At 44.9% G+C, this 26,976-nt stretch overlaps 1 protein-coding gene across 1 annotated transcript in view; it reads left to right on the plus strand.

Annotated features, from left to right (window-relative positions):
- LOC126298116 (Down syndrome cell adhesion molecule-like protein Dscam2) overlaps positions 1 to 26,976 on the plus strand; it is a 337,586-nt gene that overhangs the window by 185,724 nt on the left and 124,886 nt on the right. The window contains exon 5 of the mRNA XM_049989436.1: positions 15,113 to 15,271. Within this exon, the coding sequence (XP_049845393.1) occupies positions 15,113 to 15,271 (159 nt within the window). The remainder of the gene's footprint in view (positions 1 to 15,112; positions 15,272 to 26,976) is intronic.

Consider the following 26,976-nt stretch of genomic DNA (forward strand, 5'->3'; position numbering starts at 1 on the left):
GGTGTCCACGAGTGGCTGGTTCTTTGGTAAGGCGTTAGTCACTGCTTTGATAGTCCGTGAACTTCTGGTGGCAGAACTGTGTGATTAATATTCTTCCACAACTGTTGCCAGTCCAATTTAGACAAACGAATTTGCAGCTTGTGGACGTGTGGTCGTCCGAGCACGGCAGCATAAAGTCGCCGCACCTTCCTGTGTCTGTCCACGGCCCTCGGTAAACAGTAACGCTTGGTGAGGAAGTTCACGTACGAAAGACATCTGGTACGGGACGCCCGACACTGAAAAATATCTAGAGTCAACTCCTTGACGACAGAACAGATATTCGACACGCCAGTTGAACAACATCCCAAAGAAGGACTTCTGCCGATAGATTGCCAAAAGTACAGCCGTCGATCTATCCAGACTGTTGGCTTGCAAGGTGGCTGTGCGGTGGACAAGCAGTGCCGTGCAATGACATGTCTAGTACACCGGTCGCCGCAGTGACTTTAAAAGTCTCAGATCTCTAGAGCTGCCAATGTACAACTTGTGAAACTGACCAGCATAGAAGATTTGGTACGCTTTCAGTCTGAACAATGTACCTGGCCTTGGGTAGGATGAACGTACTGACTAGTGTCACTTACTGATGCAGATTAACCCTTCTACTTGACTGGATTGTGCAAAGTCCCTATATATTATTAAAACTTCCTCGCCAGGTTAGTGCCGGTGTTTGTCGCGGGTATGCAGTGACATCAAGCACCAATATCGTGTGCTCGCACGTAACACGGTACCAAGGTCATCTGTCGACACTTCCGTTCTGGCCAGTTGAGAGGACTGTTGTACGGCGACCGTGTGCTGCACCTGAGACGCGTTCATACTGACTCAGTAACTGACGGATCAAATCAATGTCATTCGTTTGTTCTATGAAGATGGCCACCTCAACAGTGTAGGCTGCGCACTTTAGGATGGCGGGTTGCGTCCTCACGCCTCCAACGGTGTGACCTATGACTCGCAGCAGTGGGTCAATCGCCGGCCGCCGTGGCCGATCAGTTCTAGCGTTTCAGTCCGGAACCGCTTGACTTCTACGGTCGCAGGTTCGAATCCTGCCTCGGGCATGGATGTGTGTAATGTCTTTAGGTTAGTTAGGTTTAAGTAGTTCTACGTTCTAGGGGACTGATGACCTCAGATGTTAAGTCCCATAGTGCTCAGAGCCATTTTTTTGGAGGGTCAATTGCAATAACATAGACAGTGGGCAGCCCTGCCGAACAGACCGTTGTATTCCAATTGGTTTCGTTCTTCGGCTGTTAATGAGCCATGGACCTCACTCCTGTGAGGAATTTCTTGATTACCTGCGGGAACTGTTGCCTAAAGCCAAGTGTGGCAATGACAAACAATAGATACCTGTCACTGATGCGGTCTAAGGGGTTGGCGAAGTCAGTTGATCGAATTATCGCGGACAGCCTATTGAGTGCAGTGTAGAAGACTGCGTCCCTGCATGCAGATGCAGCTTCGAGTATATTACGACCACGCTCCACATGTCTGGTATGGGCTGATGACTTTGTCCATGAGAAGCTTCATCTTCGTCTAGACTCGTCTCGGTGCTAGTTTATAATCGGCGTTCACGAGTGTTATGGATCGTAGTTCTTCAGCACGACACGTCTCCCGTTCCTTCGGTATCAGCGCCATTCGTCGTTCTAGAAACTTGCTCGGGGACCGCTATACCACGAATGATGTCGTTTACCACGTTAGTGAATGAATCTCCAATGATATCGGCGAAGACCTGATAAAATTCCGTTGGAAGGCCATCCGGGCCTGGGGGCATTCCTTTAGGGCATCCTTTCAACATCTCAACGTCATGCTGCCTCACTTCCTCTTCCAGTGTACCGCGATCAGAATCAGAGATAACGCAAGGTATTCCTTCCAACAAGGAGCATATGGCAGCGTTGTTATCTACATCTACATATACGTCGATACCCTACAAATCACATTTAAGTTCCTGGCAGAGGGCTCATCGAACCTCCTTCACAATTCTCTATTATTCCACTCTCGTATAGCGCGTAGAAAGAACGAACACTTATATCTTCCTGCACGAGCTCTGATTTCCCTTATTTTATAATGGTGATCGTTTCTACCTATGTAGGTTAGTGACAAAAAAATATTTTCGCATTTGGAGGTGACTGAAATTTCGTGAGAACATTCCGCCGAGACGAAAACCGCCTTTGTTTTAATGATGCCCACCCCCAAATCCTGTATCATTTCAGTGACACTCTCTCCCCAATTTCGCGATAATACAAAACGTGCTGCTCTTCTTTAAACTTTTTCGATGTACTCTGTCAATCGTATCTTGTAAGGATCCCACACCGCTTAGCAGTATTCTAAAAGAAGACGGACAAGCGTAGTGTAGGCAGTCTCCTTAGTAGATCTGTTACATTTTCTAAGAGTCCTGCTAATAAAACGCAGCCTTTGGTTAGCCTTCCTCACAACATTTCCGATGTGTTTCTTCCAATTTAAGTTGTTCGTAATTGTAATTCCTAGGTATTTAGTGTAATTTACGGCCTTTAAATTTTACTGAGACGAAAATTTAATAGTCATTGGTGACTCTAATTCGGTAGTAGGAAAGGGTAGAGAAGGAAACGTAGTAGGTGAATATGGATTGGGGGGAAGAAATTAAAGAGGAAGCCGCCTTATAGAATTTTGCACAGAGCACAACTTAATCATAGCTAACACTTGGTTCAAGAATCATAAAGGAAGGTTGTATACATGAAAGACGCCTGGAGATACTGACAGGTTCCAGATAGATTTTATAATGGTAAGACAGAGATTTAGGAACCAGGTTTTAAATTGTAAGACATTTCCAGGGGCAGATGTGGTCTCTGACCACAATCTATTGGATATGAACTGTAGATTAAAACTGAAGAAACCGCAAAAAAGTGGGAATTTAAGCAGATGGGACCTGGATAAACTGAAAGAACCAGAGATTGTACAGAGTTTCAGGGAGAGCATACGGGAACAATTGACAGGAATGGGGGAAAGAAATACAGTAGAAGAAGAATGGGTCGCTTTGAGAGATGAAGTAGTGAAGGCAGCAGAGGACCTAGTAGGTAAAAAGACGAGGGCTAGTAGAAATCCTTGGGTAACAGAAGAGATATTGAAGTTAATTGATGAAAGGAGAAAATATAAAAATGCAGTAAATGAAGCAGGCAAAAAGGAATACAAACGTCTCAAAAATGATATCGATCGGAAGTGCAAAATGGCTAAGCAGGGATGGCTAGAGGATAAATGTAAGGATGTAGAGGCGCTAGGGGTAAGATAGATACTGCCTACAGGGAAATTAAAGAGACCTTTGGAGAAAAGAGAACGACTTGCATGAATATCAAGAGCTCAGATGGAAACCCAGTTCTAAGCAAAGAAGGGAAAGCAGAAATGTGGAAGGAGTGTATAGAAGATCTATACAAGGGCGATGTACTTGAAGGCAATATTATGGAAATGGAAGAGGATGTAGATGAAGATGAAATGGGAGAGTTTGACAGAGCACTGAAAGACCTGAGTCGAAACAAGGCCCCCGGAGTAGACAACATTCCATTAGAACTACTGACAGCCTTTGGAGAGCCAGTCGTGACAAAACTCTGCCAGCTGGTGGGCAAAATGTATGAGACAGGCGGAAAACCCTCAGACTTCAAGAAGAGTATAATAATTCCAATCCCAAAGAAAACAGGTGTTGACAGATGTGAAAATTACGGAACTATCAGCTTAATAAGTCACAGCTGCAAATACTAACGCGAATTCTTTACAGACGAATGGAAAAACTGGTAGAAGCCGACCTCGGGGAAGATAAGTTTGGATTCCGTATAATTATTGGAGCACGTGAGACAATACTGACCCCACGACTTATCTGAGAAGCTAGATGAAGGAAAGGCAAACCTACGTTTCTAGCATTTGTAGACTTAGAGAAAGCTTTTGACAACGCTGACTGGCATACTCTCTTTCAAATTCTGAAGGTGGCAGGGGTAAAATACAGGGAGCGAAAGGCTATTTACAATTTGTACAGAAACCAGATGGCAATTATAAGAGTCGAGGGACACGAAAGGGAAGTAGTGGTTGGGAAGGGAGTGAAACAGGGTTGTAGCCTTTCCCCGATGTTATTCAATCTGTATATTGAGCAAGCAGTGAAGGAAACAAAAGAAAATTTCGGAGTAGGTATTAAAATCCATGGAGAAGAAATAAAAACTTTGAGGTTCACCGATGACATTGTAACACTGTCAGAGACAGCAAAGGACTTGGAAGAGCAGTTGAACGGAATGGATAGTGTCTTGAAAGGAGGATGTAAGATGAACATCAACCAAAGCAAAACGAGGATAATGGAATGTAGTCGAATTAAGTCGGGTGATGCTCAGGGAATTAGATTAGGAAATGAGACACTTAAAGTAGTAAAGGAGTTTTGCTATTTAGGGACCAAAATAACTGATGATGGTTGAAGTAGAGAAGATATAAAATGTATATTGGCAATGGCAAAGAAAGCGTTCCTGAAGAAGAGAAATTTGTTAACATCGAGTATAGATTTAAGTGGCAGGAAGTCGTTTCTGGAAGTATTTGTATGGAGTGTAACCATGTGTGGAAGTGAAAATTGGACGATAAATACTCTGGATAAGAAGAGAATAGAAGCTTTTGAAATGTGGTGCTACAGAAGAATGCTGAAGATTAGATGGGTTGATCACATAACTAATGAGGAGGTATTGAATAGGATTGGGGAGAAGAGAAGTTTGTGGCACAACTTGACTAGAAGAAGGGATCAGCCAGTAGGACATGTTCTGAGGTATCAAGGGATCACCAGTTTAGTATTGGGGCGCAGAGTGGAAGGTAAAAGTCGTAGAGGGAGACCAAGAGATGAATACACTAAGCAGATTCAGAAGGACGGAGGTTGCAGCAGTTACTGGGAGATGAAGAAGCTTGCACAGGATAGAGTAGCATGGAGAGCTGCATCAAAACAGTCTCAGGACTGAAGACCACAACAACAACAGATTTTACTGATTTATCGTGTAACCGAAGTTTAAAGGATTCCTTTTAGCATTCATGTGGATGTCATCATGCTTTCTGTTATTTACGATCAGATACAAATTTTGGCACCACACAGGCATCTTTTCTGAATCATTTGGCAATTTGTTTCGATCTTCAGATGACTTCTTTAATCCATAAACGGCAGCACCATCTGAAAACGACCCCATACGGCTGCTCATATTTTCTCCCAAATCGTTTGTATAGATACGGGACAGCAAAGGGCCTATAACGCTACCTTTAGGAACTCCAGAAATCAATTGCTTTACTCGATGACTTTCCGTCAGTCAATACGATCTGTGACCTTTCGGACAGGAAATTACGAATCCAGTCACATAACTGAGATAATATTCCAAAAGCACGCAATTCCACTAAAAGCCGCTTAATTCCACTACAAGCCGCTTGTGTGGTACAGTATCAAAAGCCTTCCCGAAATCCAGAAATACGGAATCAATCTGAATCCCTTGTCAAGTGCACTCAACTTTTTATGCGAGTAAAGAGCTAGTTGTGTTTCACAAGAACGATGTTTTCTTAATCCACTTGACTGTGTATCAGTAGACCGTTTTCTTCTAGGTAAATAATAATGTTCTAACGCAATATATGTTCCAAAATCCTGCTGCATACCGACGTTCATAATATGGGCCTGTAATTTAGTGGATTACTCCAACTACCTTTCTTGCATATTGGTGTGACGTATGCAGCTTTCCAGTCTTTAGGTACGGATCTTCCGTAGAGCGAATGGTTGTATATGATTTCTAAGTATGGAGCAATTGCATCAGCATACTCTGAAAGGAACCTAATTGGTATACAGTCTGGACCAGAAGACTTGCTTTTATTAAGTGCTTTAAATAGCTCCGCTACTCCGAGGATATTTACTTCTACGTTACTTATGTTGGCAGTTGTTCTTGAGTAGAGTTCTGAAATATTTACTTCGTCTTCTTTTGTGAAGTCATTTCGGAAGGTAGTGTTTAGTACCTCTGCTTTGTCAGCACTGTCTTCGAAGGTATCTCCATTGCTATGGCGCAGAGAAGGCATTGATTGTGTCTTGCCGCCAGAGTACTTCACATACGACCAGAATCTCGCTGGATTTTCTGACAAGTTTTGAGACAAAGTTTTGTTATGTAAATTATTATAAGCATCTCGCATTGAAGTCCGCGCCAAGTTTCGAGCTTCTGTAAAGATCGCCAGTCTTGGGGATTTTGCGTCTGTTTAAATTTGGCATATATGTTTTGTTGTATCTGCAACAGTATTCTGACCCGTTTTGTGAACCAAAGAGTGTCTGCTCCGTCGTTTGTTAATTTATTTGGTATAAATCTCTCAATTGCTGCCAATATTATTTCTTTGAGCTGGTCTAAACTTACACTACTGGCCATTAAAATTGCTACACCAAGAAGAAATGCAGATGATAACCGGGTATTCATTGGACAAATATATTATACCAGAACTGATATGTGATTACATTTTCACGCAGTTTAGGTGCATAGATCCTGAGAAATCAGTACCCAGAACAACCACCTCTGGCCGTAATAACGGCCTTGATACGCCTGGGCATTGAGTCAAACAGAGCTTCATTGGCGTGTACAGGTACAGCTGCCCATGCAGCTTCAACACGATACCACAGTTCATCAAGAGTAGTGACTGGCGTATTGTGACGAGCCAGTTGCTCGTCCACCATTGACCAGACGTCTTCAGTTGGTGAGATATCTGGAGAATGTTCTGGCCAAGCCAGCAGTCGAACATTTTCTCTACCCAGAAAGGCCCGCTCAGGACCTGCAACATGCGGTCGTGCATTATTTTGCTGAAATGTAGGGTTTCGCAGGGATCGAATGAAGGATAAAGCCACGGGTCGTAACACATCTGAAATGTAACGTCCACTGTTCAAAGTGCCGTCAATGCGAACAAGAGGTGACCGAGACGTGTAACCAGTGGCACCCCATACCATCACGCCGGGTGATACGCCAGTGTGGCGATGACGAATACACGCTTCGAATGTGCGTTCACCGCGATGTCGCCAAACACGGATGCGACCATCATGATGCTGTAAACATAACCTGGATTCATACGAAAAAATGACGTTTTGCCATTCGTGCACCCAGGTTCGTCGTTCAGTATACCATCGCAGGCGCTCCTGTCTGTGATGCAGCGTCAAGGGTAACCGCAGACATGGTCTCCGAGCTGATAGTCCATGCTGCTGCAAACGTCGTCGAACTCTTCGTGCAGATGGTTGTTGTCTTGGAGACGTTCCCATCTGTTGACTCAGGGATCGAGGCGTGGCTGCACGATCCGTTACAGCCATGCGGATAAGATGCCTGTCATCTCGACTGCTAGTGATACGAGGCCTTTGGGATCCATCACGGCGTTCCGTATTACCCTCCTGAACCCAACGATTCCATATTCTGCTACCAGTCATTGGATCTCGACCAACACGAGCAGCAATGTCGCGATACGATAAACCGCAATCGCGATATGCTACAATCCGACCTTTACGTATTTCTCCTCCTTACACGAGGCATCACAACAACGTTTCACCAGGCAACGCCGGTCAACTGCTGTTTGTGTACGAGAAATCGGTTGGAAACTTTCCTCATGTCAGCACGTTGTAGGTGTCGCCACGGGCGCCAGCCTTGTGTGAATGCTCTGAAAATCTAATCATTTGCATTTCACAGCATCATCTTCCTGCCGGTTAAATTTCGCGTCTGTAGCTCGTCATCTTAGTGGTGTAGCTATTTTAATGGCCAGTAGTGTACTACAGCCGCATATTCATGTTGCAGATGTATTCTAATAACTGTTCGGTAGTGTACGAGAACTCGGAGTGGTCCCCAGTGAAGTCTTCCAAGGACATTCTTCAGTTGTATCTTTTACAGTTTGCCCTGCAGCGCCGCCACAACCGCACTTGGGAAAAGCTGTTTTTCCCCATCCATACAGCGAGGCAGCACATTTGCCACACTTTATTCATATTCTACCTAGAACAGCCCATAGTTTTCGAGGCTTGTAGACTCCAAGTAGTGTGGTGGTGAGGCAAGGCGTACTGCAGGGGTGCCTATTTGGTCCAACTCCTTACTCCGGTGATTGCTTAGGCTGAATCCATTTTCATCCGAAATTTTTGCACTCTTTAGGGATGGATGTCTAGAGTGCAATCTGTTTCTCTCACTGTGAGGGATATTTTGATGTATTTGTAGAAGAGATTTTTCCTCGATCTTTTTGAGTTCTCTAATGAGTGACTGCTCTCGTCGCAGTTGGGAAGGAGCTATATTGATTAGCTTGAGTAGCCAGTAGTCTGAGGTTGCCTTTACTGTATCTGTTACAAGGTACGTAGTTCGATTGAGATGGACATCGATGCAGCTAGTGTGAGTAGGTTGAGCCAAACCGGCATACAATATTCCGCTACTGTATAGACTAGACCTAAGATTCAACTCCTAACATGGTGTCTGAAGATTCCAATGAAGTTCCACCAAGTTTCTGCAGGATGTTGCTGGGAGTTCTAAATTTGGAAGTTGTGTTCCACAGATGATTCTTGAAGCTCAGTGATCTATCCAGGGTGACACCTAAATATTATGGATGTCGATTGTGGGACAGTATATTGTTCTCAAAGTAAATATTGAGTTCTATGTTGGCTAACTTGTTGCTGATTTGTATTGCAGAGCCACTAAATTGCAGTCTCTGTGGAGAAAGTATTTCCCAATAACTTTCAGGTCTTTCGTCAATATGTCCTTTAGCCTCTATATCCTTAAAACTTACTGCCAAGGCCCAATCGTCGACAGATCCAAACTTCCGTGAGGTTGTTCCGGGCATATCAGCTATATACACGGACGGAAAAAGGTTTACACTCTTTTAGAGGTTTCCAGTTCACTAAAGGTTAATTGTTTCAAAAGTGCATGTGGAGTATATGAAATGATTACATTTACACGTCAATAGCGGTTATGAGCTATCAGATATCGATCCATCCTGAAACACCCACGGTAGTACGTGGTGCAGTCTTCATGGTCGGCAATGCAGGCACTGACTCTGGCATCCAGGTGATATTACAGATGGCGAATCCTGCTATCTCTTTATCTCCACTTTGCTAAATTTGCTCGTACAAGTTCTCGCACTCGAGTGTCCCACTAGCGATATATTCCTACCGGGAGTCTCTAGAAATGACTTCTTTTGCTGTACTGATAAGTATCTCAGTGGACCTCTGGTAGTTCTCACTTGTTGGCGGTGTCCATCCCAGAGTATCAATAAATGTTACGAGACAGTTTACGTAGTTTCTGAGTATCCATACCACAGTATTTTAATGCTGACTAAACGATGGCGCTCTCATTCCATCTCCATTTTAGTATCAAACGGATTCTTTTCGTGAGCAGCTATAGTGACGTCTTTGGAGTCTTAGTTTATGCTTTTCCTCCGCAATGCATTGGTATTTCAATGGAATCTGTTTCCACGGGCGTCCGCTAGTCTTGAATAACGTGGCACATGGAGGAGTCGGAGGGTCTTGACCGATATCGGAATCCATCTGTTCTCGAGTTCTTTCTTTTTCCTGTTTCGCAGATGTATTTTCCGCTCCAGGCAATAAGCTTCCGCTTTGCCTTTCGTTTCCTGCCTGCTTGATGTCACTAAGTCTTTCGTCATATTTGTTTTGTGTTTGCGACGCACACACGTCTGTTTCTGCACAAGCACTGCTTTCCTTGTTTTGGTTATCAAGAGTTCGTTCTTGTCGTTCAGCTTGTTTTGTTTTGGAAACTAGCAACGGCATTTACGGGATCAAATTGGCCTCTGAATGCTGCCCTACGGGAGCTGCCTGCAAGTTGCTCTGTGTGACGTCCTGCACTGCTGCCTCAACTTCTGGTCCTGTAGTTGAGGCGTTCATTTCGGACTTCCTTTCCATGCGATCTGTTCTAAATCAGGTATGTCCTCGTTCGTGCTGCTTCTATCACACGTTTGATGCCGCTTGTTTTTTTAGCAGCTGAGCATCTGCTCCCGGTTCTGACGGTAACGGAGGAAAACGAGCAGCTGGTAGTTTTGGTACCTGTTATAATACGACACAAGAGCTTGATCCTTCCATATCTATCATTTGCTTCTCCGTCGGTAGTTTAGATAACAGTTTTTTGCGTTTCTTTAATGAATCTTTCTAATTGAAAACTCGACTTTGGCATTTCGTTCTTTAATTGCCGTGTTCATTTCAGATAAAGCATGTTCCTATCTGTCCATGACATGCGTCTCGTATCCACAAAAAATTGTAGGAGACGGAATATTCTGCCTGAATTGCATTTCAACTGATCTCATGCCGCTAAAACACTGGAATTGGTGTTGTGTAGACCAACGTTCGTTACGGACTTCTTTCATTTTTCCATACTTGGTTGAAACCTCTTTTAAACAACAGCTCTCAGCCTCAGGAGGCAGGTTAAACATGCGTTCATTTTTGCACTCTATCTCAGCCTTTGAAATTATGTCAGTACTCACCGAGGCTTCACGGTGACGGAATTCAACTTTCCGTGATTTAGCAGTGTGCTTTCCAGCAACACATGGTTTAAGAGTTTCACGAAAAAGCAGTTGAGCTCCATGTCACAGTAAGCAGTATAAACTTGATCTCATGTGATACTTGCGCGATCCAGTAGTGCACTGCTAATGAACTTCATTGAACATTTCTTGTTGCTTGTCGAATTCGAAACTGAGTACGCATTTCCTCAGGGACATTATTGATATAATCACGACTAACAAGCGGCCGAAACCACTAATATGGAAGAACACAAAACACTATAACAGAAGGACAACGAGTAAACAACAAATGATTACCGAATACGCAGTAAACAAACACTATTCGTAGCTTGCAAACGCTAAGAAGGATTGGATGTACAGAATGTTAATATTTAAACTTTGGCTAGTTGAGATATCCCCCCCCCCCTCCAGCAAAAGCTAGTGATCGTAGTGGAAACATTTGTAAGTACATGCGGAAGAAAACTAACAAATAAAGTGTGCTTCATCACTGCACAAAATGTTCCTAGGCCACATGTTGTCAACGTCAACCCTTGCAAGAAACGTAGAGCAGATTCTATTGGAATGTCGGCGTCACGTAGCAAAAGTTGGTGAGGAACGTGAAGTTTGAACGGGTATCATTTTACATTTGTTCGTAACACTCTGAGGACGGTGGACCATAGAACGTTCAGCTATCGTGCACAGCTCGTGCACTGCTTGAAGGTCGCACATTGCATCCAGCATTCCCAGTCATGTCAACAGTAACTTCTTCAACAGTTTGTGACGCAATCGGCCGTCGGCCTCTCCAAGGAGATATTCATAAATCGCCTGTTAATTCGAACTTCCGAATCATGTTCTTAAACCCCGGTGCGAAAAGAGGACGTCTCCGTATTCCTTGAAGGCGTCTATTCTCGCTGTGTTTTATGAATAAAGCGCTGCTCCCCTTGTCCGGGCCCATGTTGACTGTCTGCAGCTGCAATGCACACTGATGTTTGTGTTTCGACACTAAGTCGTCGTATCAATACCGGCGAATGACGGCAAGTCATTACACTAATGTCACTAATAACGCAAACCCGCAGTGCACAGTCTGAACTTCATTCTTATAAAGTTTAATAGTCATATGTTTAACAGTTTTGCCTCTACACTCGCTTAAGTAGCAAAAGTATGCTTACAACCACCCTGTATAACACGTCCGAGCTGTTTGATGTCCAATGTGGAACTTACCACTAGACAGACTACCTCGTCATAATTCGAACTGGTTCCCACTGAAGGACACTTAGAGTTAATCATTGAATCCGAAACAAATTTCCTTTCTCGTAAATGACCATGTCACTCAGAGATCAGTGCCAGGTTAAAATACAGAGTAAAACATCTGTGGTCCGACCGCTATTTGCTTCTGTGACCCTTCAGTATACAGTCAGGTGCTTTATGGCTATACCGCTAGATGGCATTGCCATCGTCTTTACAGTGACGGTGGAGTTTAATTCGTCAAAGTTCAGCCAATTTATACTATAAAATAATATACACGACATTCCTCATGAGGCACTCTGTTTATTAGTCAAAACCGAATCAAAATCCCTACAGTAATTCCTAAAATTGTCTCGAACACATCGTCAGAAGCGAGCAGGGAACTTTCATTTATATACTTAGAGAAGAAGAGATATGTAGAACATTCAAATAACAGTACAAGACATTAAACTTATCCTCCGGTCTAAACGCAACACATCCCATGGTCACGACTGCATCACCTACTGCCAACTCAAAGAATGCCCCTCGTCCTCCTTCCTGACTGTCCTTGCCGATTTATAAAACGTCATCTTCTCCACCAGCTTTTATCCCGACCGTTGGAAGACTTCCCCGCGTCTTCTTGTTCCTCAAACCTCCCCGCGTCCTCATGTTCCTCAAACCCAACAAACCCCCTTGCTCTGCCTCTTCTTATCGTCCCATCTGCCTCATCTCTGTCTTCAGTAAGGTATTTGAATCCATCCTCTCCCGTCGTCTTCATCACCACCTTAATCAAAAATGGTTCAAATGGCTCTGAGCACTATGGGACTCAACATCTTAGGTCATAAGTCCCCTAGAACTTAGAACTACTTAAACCTAACTAACCTAAGGACATCACAAACACCATGCCCGAGGCAGGATTCGAACCTGCGACCGTAGCAGTCCCGCGGTTCCGGACTGCAGCACCAGAACCGCACGGCCACCGCGGCCGGCCCACCTTAATCAACACGACCTCTCCCCCTTACCCAGTGTGGCTTCCGACCCTCCTTCTCCGCTGAAGACCAACTCCTTAACGTCATCCACCTTCTCTACCTACAACTTAACTCCCATCGCTCCGCCATTTTTGTTTCCCTCTACCTCTGAAATGCTTACGACCGCATATGGCATCCTGGTCTCCTCTTTAAGCTCCAAACCAACGCCCTGCCTATCAATTTTGTCCTGCTGGTCGCTTCCTTCCTCTCACGCCGTCCTTCCTATGTCACCTTCCACAGTACCAGCTCCCATATCTTTTATACCACCGCCGGCGTCCTCCAAGGCTCCGTCCTCTCCCTTCTCCACTATCTCCTGTACACTTCCAATATGCCCAAGCCACCCCCACCTGTACACCTACTCTAATATGCTGATAACACTGCCTTCCTGGCTCCCTATCCTACCCTTCAATAGTCCCAACACACCCTCCAAACCCATCTTGACCAATTCACCACTTGGTGCAACCAGTGGGTCCTTCGTATGAACCCCTCCAAGACCCAAGCAATCATCATAGGTTGGACCACCCACTCCTTCCATCTCCATGATTTCTACCTAACCATTTACAGTCATCCCATCCAGCTCACCCCCACCCTTAGATACCTTGGCCTTACCCTTGACTGTCACCTCTCCTGGACCACTCATCTCCTAACCATCCAGCAGATAGCCCATACCCACCTCCACCTCCGCCTCCTGAAATTCCTGTCCTGCCTGACATGGGGATTGCATCCTTCCACCACCCACCACACCTAGAAATCCCTCATATGTCCTATCCTCTGTTATGCCAGCATTGCCAGGATCTCCATCCCCCCCCCCCTTCACCTTGCCTTCCATATCCACCTTCTGTCCCCCACATGGTTCCTGTATGACCACATCCCCTTCCCCACCTCCTTATTTTCCTCCAACATATTCACATCCTTCACACTGCCTGTAGGCTTGATCCCCCCACCCCTGGTGTTCTCCTTCCTTTCCACCCTCCAACCGTTGCTGTGCATCTATTGCTGAATCTCCCCCTCTGTCAACCTCCACATCCTCTGTACCCTTCATCTGGGCAGTTTACAGTACCTTCCCCTCCCATATGATGAACTTCGCCATGACGTCTACACTTCCTACAAACTGTAGCCTGGCCTTGTCCCCCATCCCCAGGCCCCCCCTGTCTCCTCCCCTCCTTTCCCCAGAGTAGTCTTCCACCCCCCCCCCCCCCCTCCCAGGTCTCTGTACTACCTCCTTGGCTGTTTTCCTCTCCTGTCCTTTCCTCCCCAGCCCCTTCGTCGCTCCCCCACCCCATTTCCCCTTCTCTCCCATGCCTCTAATACCACCAGTTCCCCTCCTTTCTTCCATTCTCCCTTGTATCCCTAACCCTGGCAGATCCTCCCAGTTTGTTCTTCGTCATCAGTGTGCTAGGTCAGTGTTGTGTTTGGTGTCATTCTCCAGTGGGCGTCAACTGCTGTTCTTTTAATTGTGTGCTTCACTTGTACATAGTTTTACTGCCTGTGATTGTTCTGTGGTACGCCTCCTCTCACATGGCTGCTTTAATCATTCTCCAACTTTTATGCCCCAGCCATACTTCACCTTGTCTCCTTTCAATTCTTAACGTGTGTGGTTTTTTTGTGTTAACTACTTTTTCAGATTTCGATCTCCATTTTTGCACTCACCCCATTTTTTGTGTGCTCTCATCCATTATGTTCCTCCTTTTTATATCTATGTTCCGGCATATTTTCTCCTTTATGTCGTTTTCAGTGTCTTCCTGTTATGTACTTAATGTCTCTCGGCTGAAGAGCAGAGCCTGTGCTGCTGCCAGCCTGCCACAGATGGGGGATTGAAATACAATAAAGAAAAGGAGATATGTAGAGAAGAGGCAGATTTTTTAGTGCAGAAATGTCTACTCCAAGCATAATCATTATCATGAAGAGATAGATAATTGTCGTCATCAGCCTTTTGTGGGGTTTACTGATAATCAGTATTCACACCATGCAGTCTGTATGATGCACAAATGTAGCTATCATCTTGAAACAATGTGGACTATGATTCATGAGATCAAGTGGACAAAGATGAAAACTCATTTTTATCCAGTGGGGTAGCTCCTGTCATAATTTACAATTGTAGCTTGTTCGCAATATTCAAATCAAAATCAAGAATTAAGAGTCATTGATTGTGGCCTAGTGGATGTTAAATGCATTTGATGCAGTATTCATAGTGCATAATGCCCCAGGACTGTAATGTTGTATTCAACAATTTTAAAATATGAATGTGGAATGACCTACATCAGTATACACAATGAAAGGCTCTTTTAAGTATGTAAATTTACCATTACTTGCCATAATCTCAGAGAGCTGAGAAAAGGAATAAAATTTACTCACTTCCAAAATGCATTTATTTTCAGGGAGATCTCTACCAGAAAACCATCGCCAACAAATCTTCCCTAATGGAACCCTAATAATTAAGGATATTCAGAAGCAAGCTGATGAGGGAGGATATGTTTGTATTGCAACAAATCCCGATGGTCACACTTCCAGAAGCAAGTTAAATATTCAAGTTCTTGGTAAGAAATATTTTTATTTAAGTATTTTAGTAACTTCCTTGCATATGCGATTGAAATCTGTCTCCAGAAATTTTTAATTATAACTAACTGTACGTCAGCATATTATGTATTCATAATCTTAAAGATATTAAGGCACATTATGAAGGCACTGGCCGTGAATCTCCAGATGAGGCGTATTCATTTATTCATAACTACATTCAGACTAATATCTCACCAGTGAAGAAGTTTAAATTTCTTCAGACAACTGTGAGGGTCAAATTAAAATCATGCTGTTTGCAACTTTCGGTTCAACTGACTCACTTTGGAATGTTTCATAAGATCGTGCACTATTTCTCCCAAAGATGTCATTCATTTCTTCCGTATGATCGTGACTTTCATAGTGAAACGCAAAGTCAAAAGATCAGACAGAGTGTATGTGCCAGAACATTATAATGCCATAATCAATCTGGGAAGCACAAACAACAAATTCGCTGTAATCGGAGTCACTTCTAATAGTTTTCTTAATCTTAAAGACTGTTCGACACAATTTACCGGAGGATCTGCTGCTCAACAGCCGTACTTGGGATAAAAAGTAAAGAGAATTACCGAATCTGACTACTCAAACGATAAACCTGGATTTTTGAGTGCTAGAGTTTACATCGTTAATGATACTGCTGAGCATATACACTGGTGTCCAAAATTAAAGCAACAAATGGCAATGTACACGTTCTGTGCCTATTTCTCGATATAATCATACAAACTGTCAACAGATGTCCGTACGATCGTATTCTGCACGGAAGATGGCATTTCGGACAGCAGAAAGCCACGTCAACGATGACCTCATGGCACCTATCAAGCGGGTAGTGTTTGTCGGGTTGTCCCACATCCACAATTGCTGTGTATACAATCACAGACGGTGCAGTATGGTACAGAGAAGACGCATACCAGGGTCTATGCGGTTGAGGGCCGTAGAAAGAATGGAAACAGAACAGTCGCAAACTCATGTGACCCAATGGCTTAACGTGCATCGTTTTTCGGATGTGGCGATAGTTTATAGAGACTGAAACTGTATGCTGAAGACCAAGGCGGTTTCGTCCGCGTGCGACATCAGAAAGAGAGGACAATTTTCTGGCTGTAAGGGCCCGACGGTACCTCCTCTGACGCGTCTTCACAGAAGGGAACGTCTGGAGTGGAGTCTTCAACATGCTACCAGGGCACTTGAACAGTGAGCCAATGTTCTTTTCACAGAAGAGTCCCGATTTGGTCTGGAGAGTGATTCTTGACTGATTCGCATCTGAACATGATTTCAAGACCCGAACATTGTGGAAAGAGACTGATATCGAGTAGGATCACTAATGATGTAGTCAGGCATTTTGTTGACCACTCGAACATCTCTTTATGAAATTGTACGGGTGAATCGGGAAGGTGTAACTGCTGTTAGGTATCGCGACGATGTCTTGTGACCTCATGTATAGTTGTTGCGAGGTGCTTTCCGCGCAGAGTAGGTATTGATGGACCGTAGCGCTCGACCCCATAGAGAACGAGTAGTTCATGTTTTCTTGGAAACGGAGGATACTGCACGCGTGGCGTGGTCTGCTCACTCTCCCGATTTGAATGCCATAGAGCCTGTCTGAGATGCTCTAGGGAGACGGGTTGCATCACGCCAACATCCACCGACCATTCTCCAAGACTTGCGATCAGCTCTGCAGGAAGAATGGGCATTATTACCGCAACATGAGACTGATGATGTTATTCACAGCATGCTCCGTCGTTGTCAGCGCTGTATTGCTGCCAGAGGCGCTCACGTCCCATAGTGAATACATTAACCAGTTGTCGCAATGTGTGTACGAATCTGTTAAGCTGGGGAAAACGAAGAACATTTTCGTCTACTGTTGTGTATGTTGCAGTTGTTTACGGTCTGTATTCTTCACGTTGTTTCTGCTTTGCTGTCACCTGTTTATAATGCTTTGTGACAACATAACCGCAACCCTGCAGAATTTCCGTTTCTGCTCTAATTTTGGACACCAGTATATTTTCTTTGCAAAAAGCGGGCACTGGATGCCTAAAAGGGCGTATAGTGGAAAAACACCAGGACATTCAAAAAGTGTAGCAGTGCATCCCAACAGGTGACAATTCCCTCTATAAAGATATACCGAATTGGCCAGCTTGTGACAAGGAATGTGCTGAGGTTTAGGTATAAGAATATTACATTGTATTTAATCAGTATTCTACCATTAACTTTGGAGGCTTACTTTGAAAAATGTATCATAATACTGAAATAACTCTTTGTTAAGTTGAAGCAATAGTTACTCAAAGCAAGTCTGTCTTGATTCTTTAATATTAAGCTGTTTCATATCAAAGTAGTTTTGGTTAAACTGGATTTAACCGTTTATTGGTTTACATAAATATATTATCTCATATACCATTTTATTGTATTGAATAGTTTAATTTCTCTGGAATGCAGCAACATAGATACTACTTTATATGCAATGCCTTACATATTCTTTTAATACTAGATATAGATTTATAAGCTGAAAAATAGTGTGAAATTTAGGGTATATCACTTGCATAATTTCTGTTGTTGTTGAGGTGACGTAAGTCATGGGTTAGCGATATGTAGATATACAGATGGCGGTAGTATCGCGTACACAAGACATAAAAGGGCGGTGCATTGGTGGAGCTGTCATTTGTACTCAGGTGATTCATGTGAAAAGGCTTCTGACGTGATTATGGCCGCAGGACGGGAATTAACAGACTGAACGCAGTATATTATTCATTAGAGAATTCAGTATTCCGAGATCGACAGTGTCAAGAGTGTGCCGAGAATACCAAATTTCAGACATTTCCTGTCACCACGGACAACGCAGTGACCGACATCCTTCACTTAACGACCGACAGCAGCCGCGTTTGTGTATAGTTGACAGTGCTAACAGAGAAGCAGTACTGCGCGAAATAGCAGCAGAAATCAAAGTGGGACGTACGATGCTTGCATTCCTTAGGACAGTGCGGCGAAATTTCGTGTTAATAGGCTATGGCGGCAGACGACCAACGCGAGTACGTTTGTTAACAGCATGATACAGCCTGCAGCGCCTGTCTTGGGCTTGTGATCATATCAATTCGACCCTACACAACTGGTCAGATGAGTCGCGATTTCAGCTGGTAAGGACTGATGGCAAGTTTCGAGAGTGGCACAGACCCACGAAGCCATGGACCCAAGTCGTCAAGACGTCAAGGCGTCACGTGTGTTGTGTAACCATAAACGTTTCGGTGTGTCTCCTTGCACACGGTAATGAGGATGCACTACGTAGGAAGGCGACAGTTAATCACACTCCCTGCGAGACGAGATGGTCTCTCCTGATCGACCCAAGCAACCATAGTCATAGCCCTGGAGAATCATTTTCGTCGTATTTACCAGGAACGAACCACAGACGAGGAGCCCACTGCAGGAGCGTTACAACAGGTGACACAAATTATCGACATGGAAACAGCGACGGTCTTAACGGAGGTAGTCTGGCCAGAGGAGGTGGAGACTCCTTGGATAAAGGTACAGTCAGTAAGTCCACAGGATCCAACTGATTACCATTCGAGTTTAACCCGACCTTCCGTGACATTATGATGCTCTGCTGGGTTGCAGTGTTCTGAAAACTCACGTCCCTGGACTCCACAGTACCACCTACCTTAGTAGAAGGACTTCTCATATATGTACACTACCTAATTGGAGGGCAGTCGGTCAATGACTATCGGCCACTTACAATACTGAATGCCAACTACAAAGATCTTGGCCAGGCTTTTGGCATGCCACATTACGAAGACTCTCTCAATGACTCTTGCTCCAGAACAGACATCGCATGGGGGAGATGCCAACATACAAATGGTCGCCAGTGACTGCAGGGACGTAATAGCAATCACTTTGGCATGCCGCCTGAGAGCAGCGACCGTCTCCATTGATTTTAATTGGGCCTTCGATATAGTGCACCATAACTTCCTCCTACAGGTGATGGACGGTATGGGATTTCACCTCAAGCTCATAGACACCCTGCAGCACCTTTTGGCAGCAGCCAACTCTCAGATCCACGTCAATGGATGGACAATGGGCCCAATATCCATAAAGAGGTCTCTACGGCAAGATTGCCTCCTTTCTGCATACTTTTATGCAGTCGTACTCGAGTCACTTCTTGGGGATCTCAACCACTGGCTATCTGGCATCACCACGTGGGACATCACTTAACGCTATAGGGCGTATGCTGACGACTTGTACTGCTGGCTCGTTCCACCGATAAAGTCTGCAGCGTACTAAACGGGATCGAACAATATGGACAGGCTGCGGGCAGCCTTCTGAGCATCAACACGTTGGCAGCGCTCGATATTGGGCAGAGTCTTGGGCCAGATGGTGTCGCCCCCTCCCGCCTCTTATTGGACTGATATATTTGGGAGCAACATTTATAAAGGATGCGCGGGGAACGGCTGCGGAAAACTGTCGATGGTTACCACAGATTGTACATGTGATGGTGCTCCAGACACTGCTCTGAGACTTGAAACAGCTGCAACGTGTGGAATACCTGAAACCCTACGTGGAGTCAAAACTTATTAACGTGGCACAGGTCCTTCCCCTGTTGGCAGTGATTGGTTGCAGACTTCAGGCGGCGTTTAGTTATTTCCTATCCACAGGTCAAGTGTTTAAAGTAAACTGTGACACTCCCACGCTCCCCCGTAGGCGATGGATGCCTGGGACTGTTTAACGTCTGGTCACTGGAAGCTGTTCTTTGCACGAGCAACGGTGGATCAGTTAACACACCATCCTCACGGATTGTCGATTAGAGTTCTTGTCGCCGGTCTCTCACTTACCGGCGGTCTCGATGATGAACAATACGGCACAGCTCTTCCATGTATCGACATTCATTCTAGAATACAACTGTGTGACCTCGGATCTCCCCACAACACGCCTACGAAGGCCAGAGACTTTTTACACCACCCTTCTGCTGGCAGTTCCGTGTAACGTGGTATAAATCAAGTACCCAGCTGTCAGTTGACTACGAGCGTAAAAAACGATACACGGACATATTCTGCCGTCCACCGTGCGCGCGACGTGGCATCAATATGCAATGAGTCACTGGCTCCACGTTATCAATTAACGAACTACCTACTTCGCCTTGACTATTGACTCCTGGACACTGATTAACGTCACTTCACGTGCGTTTGGTGACTGACACATAGGTCTTAATTTGTTACCACGTGTTACACATCATCCGATTGAACCTCAGACCCTCCTGTGTCCAGATAACTGTTACTTTCCCCTCATAAAATATCATGCGCTTACATAGTTGAAGGGAAGTGTTACACATAATCCGATTGAACCTCAGACCCTCCTGTGTCCAGATAACTGTTACTTTCCCCTCATAAAATATCATGCGCTTACATAGTTGAAGGGAATGACCGTCGATTACATCTTCGGTGAAGGAAAGAAAGTGGAGCTTGATTATTGGAACTTCTAACCAAACGTCAACTATACGAATTTGATGTTAGCGATATTTTTCACTCTGTGTAGTTTCAGAAATGGGCAATTTTGTTGGTTTCAATTTAACCGAATACCTTAAACAGCACGTTCTTCCAGCATCGTACCTATCCCACATCACTCCAACTGTACACACCCCACACCAGATTGAACAGAACTGGACTCACGCCGCCCTTATATCGCAAGACATGTGTTGAACCACTGAGATAAGGAAACGCGCCATGGATCAGCGCTCTCTCATCGCTTTACTGGTCGCTGATCCTCATAACACAACGACAAGGATAAGGAAAGTTTTTACTTATGTTAAGTACGGCATTCCTAGAGTGCAAAAATTACATTTTCTGTCTCAGCGTCTTACCTTAGGTGAGGGTCATACAGCATAAGTCATCGAAGTGAAAAGGTAATTCCAAGTCACTTTAGCGGACGATTCAGTACCATATGCAGAAGTAATGGCACTACCAAAGGGTTGCCATATATTACCAACGATGTTGCCAGTTCTTAGCTGTGCTAGGGATAGCTATGAAGCGAAATATTTATCGCGCTCGTGTTATCTGGGCGCTTAGGGAGCGCGTTTGGTTTTTATGCAGCGTAATCTTCTGAACTTTCTAACGTCGCACATTAACCGTGACAAAACATACAGCATTCTGCTTCTCCAGATTTTCTTTGCTCGGGGACTGTGTGCTGTGTTGTCCCCATCATCGCTTCACAATCATCGACCCGTATGTCGCACGATATGGCGTCTCTTTGAAAGACTTGCAACTCGGCGGCCGAGCTTCTCCAGGTGGGGACTTCCGGCTATCATTACATTTCACTGGTCGTGTGCATCGTTAGCAGATAGAAATAGGACAGATCTTGCGAAAAAACAGTAAGAAACTAATAATAAATGAAGTTTATTGTCTTACAAAAGAATGTCGTCAGTTAAAAACAAAAATATGTAACAATAGATTGACGTTCAGTTGACGCCGGCAAAAGTTTTATTAGCATTTTGTAACTGAATTCCGTTTTGTCTAATTCCAGAGATAACAAAAAATGAATCAATAACATCTTTAGTTCAACGGGATATGAACTAGCAACTGCCCTTGCCTTTGATCACGAGCTGAACATTGCGCCATGGAGCAATTATGGAACAGCTCTCTGTCATCGCTTCGATGGTGGTCAACATACATAAATACTAAAGCAATTGAATAATAAGCGGGCAATTATCAGCATAGGACCGAGAAATTTAATTTACGATCTCGATCTCATATAAATGCGATGACTATTCAGATTACTTAGCCAGTATGAAAAGAGAATATTAAGAGAATTTAGCAGGATCACCCAGCATCAGTCACGAAAACAAGCAAACGATTACGAGGTGCTAAACACAGTCAGCAATATTACCAATTCTCAACGGCACAAGGAATATGAAAAACTTCATATACAGGTTACAACGTCCTCATTGCAATTCATAGCCTAGTCCAGCCAGTCGTGAGAGAAGCTGCGCTACCAGGTGCCGATCTGAGGGGAAGCATCAAACCGACAGTAGATTACAACACTGAAAAATCCAGATAAGTTGCGCACTTATCCTCTTCAGTTTCTTGCGAAAACTTATTTCAATAAAACTGAAAATATGTGCAAAAAGGACGTTGTCCAAAAGTCAATAAACTGTTGACCTCAAATGAATTATATTTACGTCCAGTCTAGTGTTATGCACAATTAGAACATCAGGTATACAAGAAAAATGTGTAGATATTGTGGATAATAGACTAATACATCTATGCCACAGAGTAATAAATCAGATTGTGGATTCACAGGGAAAATTTGAACGTACTACTGAAACAGAAACAAAAGAGGCAAATGTGCAGTCGTGCCCTTTCATACATTTTTCACCTACAGATCTACAATAAGTAATGCGTACTAACAAGTTTGTTCATTGCTTCCGCGATTTATCCTGTCTTGTTTGATACCGAGATGATGACCAAAATACAATCCGTGTCACTGACAGTTGCTTCGAATCAGTTCAGACACTTTCTTTCGTATTATGTTGATGTAACCGCATATATTGCGATGCTGGCCGCTATAGCTACTCCAGCGTGGCTGACAGACAACATATGACATGGAGTGTTAAGATTCTTCACTTAACTTGTGGCAGTTAGCTTCTCAATTAAAGTAGTAGCGAAAGAAAGCGATAAGGTACAACTTTTGCAGAAAAACTGAAAATGATTTCGAAAAGAAGTAGCGTTTTAGATATTATTTATTTTCAAATTTCGTACAGAGCAACGAGTAACTTAAACATTCATGGTATACAACACTGAAGGACTTTCTGCATTACGTTCTGACTGCCTGACGAAGTAATGCTTTCCAAAATCAACGACTCAGGCACCGGTGAGCGAAATTCGGAATTCATCCAGTACATCGTCAGGAGACAAGGTGAAAGTAAGATAAGTTAAACACTGGATGCGACGTAACGTAGGAAGGTATTTTATAGATTACACCTCGATAGTTATTCCCATACGAATATGCCGACATTTTTGTACGAACAGCGCCCTTAGGAGCAATCCGGTAGTAAACTGAGAGGAAACGGTACCAGCCTCTGGCATTACGTCAACCCTGCACCCGCTCAAGGTGGTAAACATGCTGCTCCTAATATTATTTTATTTATATCGGTCTGAAGTGTTCTGCAAATTGTAAAGCTCGTTCACCAGACGTTGTTCGCATTTATTGACAAAGTTTTCTGAGTGACCACGCGGTAAACAATACCTGCAGATGGCGCTTATCGTCTTTTTGAAGGATAGAAGTAAATAGAAGGGCAATACACTGTAATATAATTAAGTCAGGTTATGGAGATGGACTTTTACTACGTAGGCACTGAAACATCTGATGGTGGCAGAAGCGAAAAGGATATGAAATGTCTACTGGCAACAGCAAGAACAGCTCTTCTCAAAAGCTAAACATGCTAACATCATAGATAAATCAGAATGTTCGGAAGTCTTTAATCATCCTGTGGGTTGGAGTCAGCAAATTCCAAATCGGAAGATTTCTGCATCCTGGGTTACACTCAAGGGCAAAATTGAAGTTTAGGGAGCCCCCCTCTGTTGTCGTCTATCGCCGCCCGATGCTCGCCGTCGCTCGCCACATCTCCATCACTGTTCTCACCTTTGCTCTTCTGTGTCGTCTCGCCGCTCCTCACTACCCTACCTCCGCGACGCCCGTTGCTGGTAAGCCCAACACCATTTCAACATGGACACTTCTACCACCGTCATCATCTACACCTACTCCTCACCAGCCCCCACCTTCACTTCATGGAGTACCTCCTCCAGCCCGCCTCCTTATTCCCAGACTCCTATTATTATGGTTTCGTCTACCTCCATCTCCTCCCCCAACTTGTAGCCCCACATTTATCAGCCTGCTCCCACTCCCACTGCCGCTCCCGCTCGCGCCACTCGTCATCATGAGTTTCTCCCTCTTCCCAAATAACCTAAGCCCCACACAGCTCCTTCACCTGCCCAGGTCATAGTCGCCAACCCAGATGATGCGCTGACACCACCTTCTGTTGGCACCTCCGCACCCTGAGTGGGGCCTGACTGCCACCACCTCCCACTCCAGCCTATCCCTCACCTTTCTTTCCATGCCTCTCTCACTAAAAAACACTCTAAACGAACCAGTGTCGACCCCACTGCTGCACCCTCCACCAAAAAACCGCCACTGACCACCACCACTTCTGACCCCCAAGCATAAACACCACCCCTGTTCCCACAACCCAACCCCCACGGTGCACACCTTCATCCTCTCCCACCCCGACCCCAAGTTCCTTGACGCCCACGCCCTCACCTTGGAAATATGCAAATAGTTCCCCACTACCCCCATTTCGCAACTCATCCCTCGCAAGGACTCCATCCTTATCAAACCGCCAATCCCTCCCTCCACACTGACCTTCTGAAAAAGATCTCCTACATCACCTTTGGTCCTCATGCCACTCTTACATCCTCCCTTACCCGTCCTCTCCCTGCCAGCACCAACCTTCACGCCGTCCGTCAACTCTCACTTAGTGATCGTGAAACTCAGCTCTGTAGTCATGGAATCTGAAGTGTTGGTAGAAATGAATGCCTCTAAATTCGTTCTGCCTGCCATATCTACAATGACTCTGGACCCACTTTCCTTATGCATGTATTCATCGATCTCCCTCCTCCATCGACCACCTCCTCACCCAGAGAGCCCTTATTTATAACTGCCCCCACCTTGTTGTCCCTTCCCACTCCCCTACGCAGTCCCACTGGTGCCAAAAGTGCCTGGTCTATAACAACCACCTTACGTCTGCCTGCAGAAGTCCTCCCACTCGCCCACGCTGCAAAGCCTCTCATTTTCTCAAACAGTGTCCGAACCTTGCCTCCCCTCCTTCCTGCAATATATCTAATGGAGCTTATCCCACCTATTTCTCTAAATGTACGACAACCCCTCCCCCACAGCCAAACCAGAACCCACCATCCCCATTCATCCCATTGATCAACCCCTCCACCCCAACAATTCCCTCTGCCCACCTCTCCACAGCTGACATCATCTGGTTCCCTACCATCCTTCAAAAAATCCACTCGTTCCAACACCCACACACCCTCCAGCACATCTCCCTCACCAACTATTCCATTTGCCACATGAACGCTTACACCACCTACTCTCACAACCAAGCTCACTTCATTTTTATCCACCTCAACACATAAACCTTTCTCAGCTCTCCTCCTTTCCCTTCCTCTCTCTCCATCTTGGCGCAATGAAAGTATCATCTTCTTTACCAAAACATTCGCTCCTTGTCTGCCAACAAGCCCTTCTTCTTGCACTGTCACAGCACCAGGTTGATTATTTCAGCCAGCCAGAGACTTTCAGGATATTCATACTCTTGGCCGGCCGTTGTGACCGAGTGGTTCTAGGCGCAACGATCTGGAACTGAGCGACCGCTGCGGTAGCAGGTTCAAATCCTGCCTCGGGCATGGATGTGTCTGATGTCCTTAGGTTAGTTAGGTTTAATTAGTTCTAAGTTCTAGGCGACTGATGACCTCAGAAGTAAAGTCCCATAGTGCTTAGACCCATTTTTTGATGATTTCATCCCCAATGAAACCTTCCTCCACCCTTACTGCATCATCCACACCTCTCCCTATGTCTTCACTGTACCGATAATCCCCGTCACTTAGCGCAAGGTGGGGTCGCTATTGGCCACCTTAATCATATCCCTGTCTGGCCACAATCCCTCCTCAATGATCCTACTGAACACCTGATCCTCAGTGTCATTTTCTCAACGCTCACCTTCACCTATACCACAATGTATGTCTGTCCTGCTGCTCCGCTCTGCTTTAACTTCACCTCCCATATTGACTGCATTCTCCTCCTACATTATTGCCACTGACCTTAACATACATTAACATACACAGCCGTGACCTTTCCACCCTCTGGTGGTGGCATCAGTTCCTTTCCACCCTTCAAGGCGATGTTGTCCCCCTCCCTCAGCATGTCCATCTCAAAAGTAACATGACCCCTGATGTATCTGTGTGGAAGTCCTTGATCCCATTGGCAGTGACCACCTCCCATTCCTTCACACCATTTCCTTCACCTCTCACTGTTCTCCAACTCCCTGCCCTGTAGCCCCTCCCAAAGTCATTCACAGCTACCCCCATGCAGACTGGATTGCCTACTGGGAATCCATTAATACCCAGGTGGGAATCACCCCCTCCCCTTCCACCACCCTGATGACGTCACTCATACCTCGTCCTTCCTCCACAAAACCATCTCTGACAATGTTGTGGCCCACATTCCCAACAAAATTCTCCACCCCCACCATTGTGCCCTCCATCCACAGGCTGTACACCTTCTCCATGAATACTGCTTGCTGTATCTTTCCTTCCTCCGCACTACACTCTTCCACCACTGGCTATTACAAAGGCATGTTCTTAACCTCCTGACAGCGAAGAGATGACGGTACTGACGCCATACATGTAGCTGATTCAACACCACCCTCCCTGTCAACTCCTTCAAGTACTGGTCTGCCTTCCACTGCCTTACTGGCAGCCATCCCACCCTGTATTACTCGCTGCTCCATGACAACTGCCCCTTCCCTGACAACCTCCATAAAGCCAACCATTTTGCTTCCCACCTCTCGAAAGGCTTCTCCATAGCTAATGACTCTGACTTTGGTTACTCCCTCTTCTCCGATGTCCTTGACCACACTATAATACTGCTGTCCTGCCAG

Source organism: Schistocerca gregaria, chromosome X (genome assembly GCF_023897955.1).
Source record: "Schistocerca gregaria isolate iqSchGreg1 chromosome X, iqSchGreg1.2, whole genome shotgun sequence".
In the NCBI taxonomy this organism is placed as follows: domain Eukaryota; kingdom Metazoa; phylum Arthropoda; class Insecta; order Orthoptera; family Acrididae; genus Schistocerca; species Schistocerca gregaria.